Raw genomic sequence first — 7374 nt, forward strand, 5'->3', positions numbered from 1 at the left:
GCGAGAACTCGTGGGCTTACGCTAGATATGGTGGCGGGGACAGGATCGCGAGGAGGAGTGTTAGAAAATTGGCTTGAAGCATACGTTGTGCGATCAAATCCCTGGGCCATAGGACGATATTAAATAATTGCGCCAAATGACGTCATAGCAAAGGCTTCGAGGCAGCACAAAATGGCGAACTAATATCCTAAATATATTCACTTCTAAACTTGCCTTCTATTCCTCACCATATTCTCTCAACACGAAGTTGTACTTTTTGCTTTGTCAAAATCACATCTTACAAGTCCACCACCAGGCCCAATATCTACAATGAACGAGATCCCTGGTTCTCAACCCGACGCACAAAAGGGCTTTGATATTTCATCACTTCAAGAGTTAAATAACTTCGATTTTAAAGCTGAAAAAATATCGGTCTCATTGGTTGCAACAGTTGAAAATCTCTATTCTGAAGGTGTCTGGGGTACTTACGGTGGTGTTGATGAACATGTTTATGCGGAAAACAAAATTGATATTACTTCTTAAGAAAGCAATGATGAGTGCACACTGCAACGAGAAAGTCTCTTTCTCGAGTACCTTAATTTACATATTACGACCAACACCATCCATCATTTCATGCATGACTTGTATTGATTAAATCAGTTTTAAAGCCCGCTGATAGAATCATGTTGAAATTGAAAGTTAAAAATTTCTTAACCGTTATGTCGTCTATGAGAAGTCTTCATTGATGCAGTAAACACGCGTGTTTAATGATGTCATATTACCGAAAATTGACGCGAGGTGGCAATTTGTTGCTCAGGATAAAATGTAGCATTTATTACAATGACGTCTATGCTCGGCCTTTGCATTTCCCAATGTTAGTGATGTTTAGAAGGTCAAATGAAGACTGAGAGAAGTTTCTTGAAGGCAGAAAAATCAAAGCACAAACTGCAGCTCTCAACATGCTTAACGGTGAGTCGATGAAGACTAGTCAAAGAAATTATGATCAAAGTTGCTTCTTGAAGAAGGTGACAACGGCTCTTTGCTCTAAATTTATTTGGAGCGCTAAATGTCCTCATTACCTTCAATGCAATCAATAGTAGATACCAAAAGTGGTGTGAAAGCTAATCAAAATTACTACTTTGGTGAGCCTTCCGCAGCAAAATCATTTTACATTAAATACCACGAGAACAAAGCGGTTTCTGACAAGGTTTTCAGCGATCTTATGAAAACCATTAGATGGGTGGATACTTTCAATAGTTTGATGACCGAGTTTGATGACACAAAGAAATATGTTTATGAGAATGATGATCCACCATTGAAAACAAATCTTGGAGCTAATCTACAGCTATTGAATCGAGCCATCCTCGACAATACAAATCCAACAGATACATCAGCTCGAATCAAATCCTCTGAGGGTACTCAATGACGCTTTGCAAAAACTTCACAATGACTCAGAAAGCTGCATTCTTGAAGTATGGCGAAGCTCATAGGAAATGCGACGAGGCAAAGCGAGCAGTAGAGGGTAATCACTCAGAATCTGCAGGGTCAGCGTTGAAGGCGGTACCGCTGCCATGAAAGCGACCAGGGCTGTCTATCAAATCAAGGCTAAAAGCTACTTCGATGCTAAAACCTACCCGAGGTTGGTCAGGTTAGTGATGGACAAGACGAGCGCACGGTTCGACAAACTGTGAATAACGTGGTTGATCAGATAAGGACGACAGGCGTGGGGTCAGGAGTGAAGAGGAAGCTTCAGGGTCGTGGGTTGAGAGGTGCTGGTGTCGCCCCGCTTGAAGGAGTTGTCCGTCGCGGGAGAACATACACCTCAATGAGATCCACCCCATCAGTATGTATCTATCGTCAGCTCGGTTCAAAGTACATTCGGATCCTCGATCTTGATAACGAAACTCTGGTCATTTTCAGCCGAATCGACGTAAGTGCGGACCAAAGCGCGTAATTAGGGATCCGCTACAGTCAATGATTCGAACTACCGGCTTCAAGCAGCACATCGATCAGGCAGATTGCGACAAGCTCAGTATTGATGACAGCAATCGAAGGAATGATGATAAAGAGTTCAAGGAAATTATCACGCGACTACTATAGGAATATGCTCTTTTTCAATCCCCGAGTTATTTCCAGTTCTGCTGGTAGCCATGGAGACAACGCTGATCTCAACGCAGCCGAGCTAAAAGCTGTTATGATAAATCTTTTTATTCTGGACCGCCCACAGAAGAATCAGGCAGCTGTTTGGGCTGCTGACCTTGATAAGTCTATCAGGAAGGTTAATGAATCGACTCAGACATAGAGTGGTCGCGTATGGTCTTACCAACCGAAAAAAACAAGAACCTTAAAGACGTTTGCTATCTAAGCAATACCAGATCTAACAGCTTTATTCGCCATTCTGCGATATATACTATCTTTTTCTCTCCAATATGTATTTCCGTTATCGCATCTCCCCCTGTCTTTGCGTCTCTGATAGGAACGAATGCACTATCTCAGTGAGCTACGATCTAATTAGCGTGTATGATTGTAGAACCAATTACTTGAGCAAGTTCATCAGCAATTAGAAGCGTTCAGACTATCTAAAGCTAAAGTTCACCATCGATCAGGTGCCAGTTCTTGGTTTTATTTCTGGTAAATATGATATTTAACTGATCAAGAGCGACTTGATCGCCCTTATTGGAACATACAATATCAAATCAGTCATCAAGAACCCATCTTACATGTGCATCGCGCTTTCGAATATGAAAATGCTTGACATAAGCAACTACGTTCCTGCTGAAACCAGATACAGCAAGTACCTCAGTACATATCTTGGGAATTGTAAATGTGATGACAAAGTTCGATGTGTCTGTGGGCTTGGTAAGGGTATATTTCCGTTCGAGTAATTTACTTCATTCGATGTACTCCATAAACTGAGATCCTACCAAAATCAGCGCTCGATAGTAAACTTCGAGGTACAAGCATCAGCGTTGAGGACTACAAGCGAGTTCAATTCGTCTAGGAACACTATGAGATGAAGTCGATGAAGGACATACTCGTTTGGAACAATAACCTCGATATAGTACCATTTATAAAGGCTATCAAGGCTTGATGCGAACATTTCAAACGTTTTGACCTCGACATGTTTACCGATGGTGTATCCCTTCCAAGGCTTTCTGAGAATGTTATGCATCATACTTGCTTTAAGAGCCTCCAGCAACGTACGAAATATCCTGCTAAACCTTTCAGCTCTCCAGCTGAAGGTATGACTGGATACAAGACCCAGGATGCTGAAGCAAAACAAGAGATCAACATAAGTCTCAAGCATCTCAACAAGCTTCTACTTCAGCAAAAATACTTGTGTGGACTGTGCTACAAGCAACTTACCGAAGATACAGCATCCGCCGATCGAATCAACAACAAGCTTGGCCATATCGATAGCAACATCTTGATCAGTGTATTGAGTGCAATGTTGCTCGTAAGGATGTGTCTCTGAAGGGGTTTCGATACAAAATAACGCTGAATCTCAACTCAGACAGGCTAGTATATAGCATCGACAAGGTGGAGAAGGACATCTATGCTAAGATGAAGCATACCGTTGCAGGAAGACCATCTATCATCTTCAACAGGTATGCCAAACGCAACGAGACAACGATTCGAGATGGTAAACTCTGTAAAATGATCATCGGAAACGATGCCAATGCTTCATATCTTTGGGCACTCGATAATGGAATGCCATGCGGTCGATTGACTACAATTGAAGCATTTCCGGGCATTATCGAATACATCGAAGCGGACAAAGTATTCGGATTCCTTGAGTGTGACATCCGTACTCCCAGTCACCTTTAGGAGTATTTTAGTGAGATGACACCGATCTTCAAAAATACTCTTATTGATTGTACAGATGAGAATGTTATTGGTTCCCACAAGTTTGGCTATAACGAGACCCGCAAGCTAATTGGAAGCTACTTTGGGGATACCCCATTGTTTAATGGGTACCTAGCGCATGGAATGAAGATCACAAGAAAATATAGCTTTATCAAGGCCGTTCCTGCAAAATAGAGGGACCTGAAACATTATACCGGCATCTTTTTCCCTACCGCAATTTACCACCGAGAATATTCCTAAAGTCTTCTTTCGGGGTAGCAGCGATTTTATCGACGCAACCTCTCGACCACCTTATAGCGAGAGTCACATATCGATATTATGGTAGTTTGAGAATTGCTCAACCGCTGAGATCTAACAGCTGCTATTTTGACGACTCAACCTCTCGACCAGTTTATAGCGAGAGCCACGTCTTTTGTTTCTTAGATGATTTCGAGACCGGTCAACCGACAACGTGTATGGTAAAAGGAATGGAACATCACGTCGGACCCCAAGGATTAGTTCGGATCAGCGCGATGTCATTGGTTGAAATCTATGTCACACACCTTCATGTTTGCCCAAGTACGTCATAAATTCTCCCGCCCATCTTCCTCATTCAAGGATCGGCCTGCTCGAATGAAGTTGGTGAGGCTCTTTTGTGCGATAGTTGGCATGGCGGGCAGCGCGTTCAAGGTGAAGATCGAAGATACTGAGTCCGTTTCAGCGGTGAAGAATGAGATCAAGGGTAAGAAGCCGAACTAGTTCAAGGACGTTGATGCCGACGACGAACAGCCTCTTTGTGGCTAGGAAGAAGGGTGGAGGATGGCTGAATGGGGCTGGTCTGGCAGGTGTGACACTTGATGGCGTACCCGATTTACGCGATGAAAATAAAGCTCCACAAGGCATTAAGAAGATGGATCCGTCGCCATGAATATACAATGACAAGCATTTCAGAAAGAATTCTGGACCGACAGAGGGCGAAATTCACGTGCTGGTAATGGTTCCGGTGTAAACTCAACCACTAACGGTGGTTGGGCTCGTAAATGGATCCGTTGAGAACGCGTTGAACACGAAGGGTATTCACTGCAGATTTTACCGTCCGGTGGCATTATATCTTAACTACTACGATTCTGCGCGCGCACCGAAGACAAGGATATCGCACTATGGTATGAAGATAAGACGCTGTGCATTCATATTATATTCAAGTCAGGTAAGTTACCTATCTCACCGCTGCATGTAATGGTTCTTTGGTGAACTAACTGTATTTTACAGAAGAAATGCTCTTCTGTTCGACAACGGACGATGAATGTATCACACAAATATCCCTATTTGACGGCCACGGTGTCTTTACCAATGTAGCCCCAGTATCTCGGTAGTTAAGCGAACTATGGCGTATCTACATCCGGCATTATGCTCCGCAGGATACCGAATCCTATCTTTCTCGACGAGCACCACGATCGTTGACATGATGACTAATGAATTTAAGTATCAGCGTATCGAGAGTGAAGAGTGATTTGGGGATGTGGGGAAAGCGCAGAGCTGTCATTTCATGTCAAGAGATCATTGCCGGAATTGTCCAAGCTGTCGTAAGTATGACAACGACCCAAAAAATCGCCTTGCTATTTCGTCAGCCACGCACGACTGGTACGATGGTCGCATGTAGAACGTGTCTATAGTGATTATTCCCATCGAATCCGTGTCTGAACGTCCGGTAATCGGAAACTGATACAAGTTATGAGCGCTTGGTGCACTGATATAGTGCTTTAGTCCTTTCTGACAATATTTTTTAGAAGTATAGGTGAACCTGATAGTTGGAGCGTTGAATATGCAAAATGGATCTCACTGCTCTTGAAGGAAGGCTTTGTTGCGTCGGAGGAAGGTTTGGAGATTCGCACATTTGTATATGCTCAAAACCCGAAGGTGTTTTCCGTTTGCATGGAGTGGAGGCGTAAATAAATCGATAAGCAGTGGAAGTTGTACTACAATATGGTATCTACGATAGATCGCGCAGCGGGCTGCCGTAGCTTTGCGCTTTGAGGAAGCGTAACTAAGGTCACTGATTTTTCGTTCTTACTTAGAACAAGTACGAGTTTAGCGGATCGCAATCCGCTTACTCCAAGAGAATTATTGTCCTGACCCAAGGCTAATTAATTCTTCCGTTTAAAATTCAAAACTGACTTTATTTATTTCTATCTGCGGCAAAACCGCCTAATTTTAAATATAGGGATTATCCTAAACATATATAGTAAAATCTGAATACATGCTTTACTACTGGCTACCCAGCCACATACCGTAATCTTGTTTGGGTGCAGTCACACCATGCCCATCTCGTGTGACCCACACACCTGTTATCAGGGTACGTGTAAACCCCGTTACAAATTGACTACTTTAAATACACCTTGTGCGTACGATTGCATTCTCAATTTTTTTCATTCTAATAGATACAAAGTTAATAGTAAACTAATCTCCTGAGCAATACAAAGATATCAAGAGCGCATTAAAGCAGCGCAGAAACGCTACTACCAGCGCACACGCGAAGCTTGTTCACCCTATCAGAAATGGTACGACGACAAGAATAGAAAGCAAAGTCGAGAGAGAAAGCGAAAACCAAAAATTGAACCTAATCAAACCAAACCGAATTTAGTCATGAGAATCAAACTTAAATAAATATTTTTTTATTTTTGATATAACGTCAGCCCTAATATAAAGTCAGCCCTAATATAAAGTCAATCCTGATACAACATTTAGAAAATATGAAGTCATTTCACGAAGAGAAATATAGCTAACGATATACACAACGGCTTTGTTTGCATACGAGCTTGATGGTCTAAAGGATTTAATAAAGCACCTCCCGAGTTAAGGCTCGTGGTAGGACGGTAAGTTGGTGTATGTGAACAACTTATCGCGCCCCAGAAACTAAGAGCATACAGCGAAGCAGTACAAGGTCAGTCTCAAGCGACTGGAGAAGAACTTATCATCAGACTATAGGACCCTCACTTTCGCTTTTACAAGAAGAACCACATGGAATCGCACGTACACAAAGGATTCTACTGTGATGACTCTATGTCAAGCTTGAAAACGTTTATGTGAGTCAGACAAGTCAACATTGCCCTCGGCTCTAACCTCGTTAGCAAAACAGATAATTCTGATACGAAATATTTCCACCCAAATCTCAGTAGTACCTCTGTAATAATAGTAATATTTAGAACATTACAACGTCATTTTTTTTCTTCGCATCAAGGGTAGTTTTAAAGCTTCTTCAACAACAGCTGCGGTTTTTTAAGACGCAAGCTTTAGACGCCCTTTGGTACGAGGAAGACCTCCTTCGTACCTTCAAGCACCGCACATAGCATCAGTGGGATTATATGCAAAGGAGGATTCATTCGAAGCGAAAATCATGCTAATCTCGTTGAACGCAGCACATTACGTCGGCATTTTTTCTTATCGCCAGGTGTCATTCACCCACGCGACAAAGTGCCTTCATCATTGGATGGAAGTCTATGTGACACGCCTTCATTTCCGCTTAAATACGAACAGAAATTCTCTCCGATT

The 7374-nt window shown here is 42.4% G+C and overlaps 2 protein-coding genes across 2 annotated transcripts; both read left to right on the forward strand.

Moving 5' to 3' along the window:
• Positions 1-1240: 1240 nt before the first annotated feature.
• Positions 1241-2281, forward strand: PHALS_00302 (hypothetical protein F444_20559; the record flags this gene model as incomplete). Its single annotated transcript, XM_024730203.1, has 5 exons — positions 1241-1394; positions 1463-1539; positions 1628-1822; positions 1900-2048; positions 2116-2281. 5 exons carry the CDS (start codon positions 1241-1243, stop codon positions 2279-2281), a joined length of 741 nt encoding a protein of 246 aa, XP_024572349.1.
• Positions 2282-5342: 3061 nt separating this feature from the next.
• Positions 5343-5778, forward strand: PHALS_00303 (uncharacterized protein; the record flags this gene model as incomplete). Its single annotated transcript, XM_024730214.1, has 2 exons — positions 5343-5466; positions 5621-5778. The coding sequence occupies 2 exons, from the start codon at positions 5343-5345 to the stop codon at positions 5776-5778; spliced, it is 282 nt and encodes a 93-aa protein (XP_024572350.1).
• Positions 5779-7374: the final 1596 nt, after the last annotated feature.

The sequence above is a fragment of the Plasmopara halstedii genome, assembly GCF_900000015.1.
Source record: "Plasmopara halstedii genome assembly, contig: Scaffold_110, whole genome shotgun sequence".
Classification (NCBI taxonomy): domain Eukaryota; phylum Oomycota; class Peronosporomycetes; order Peronosporales; family Peronosporaceae; genus Plasmopara; species Plasmopara halstedii.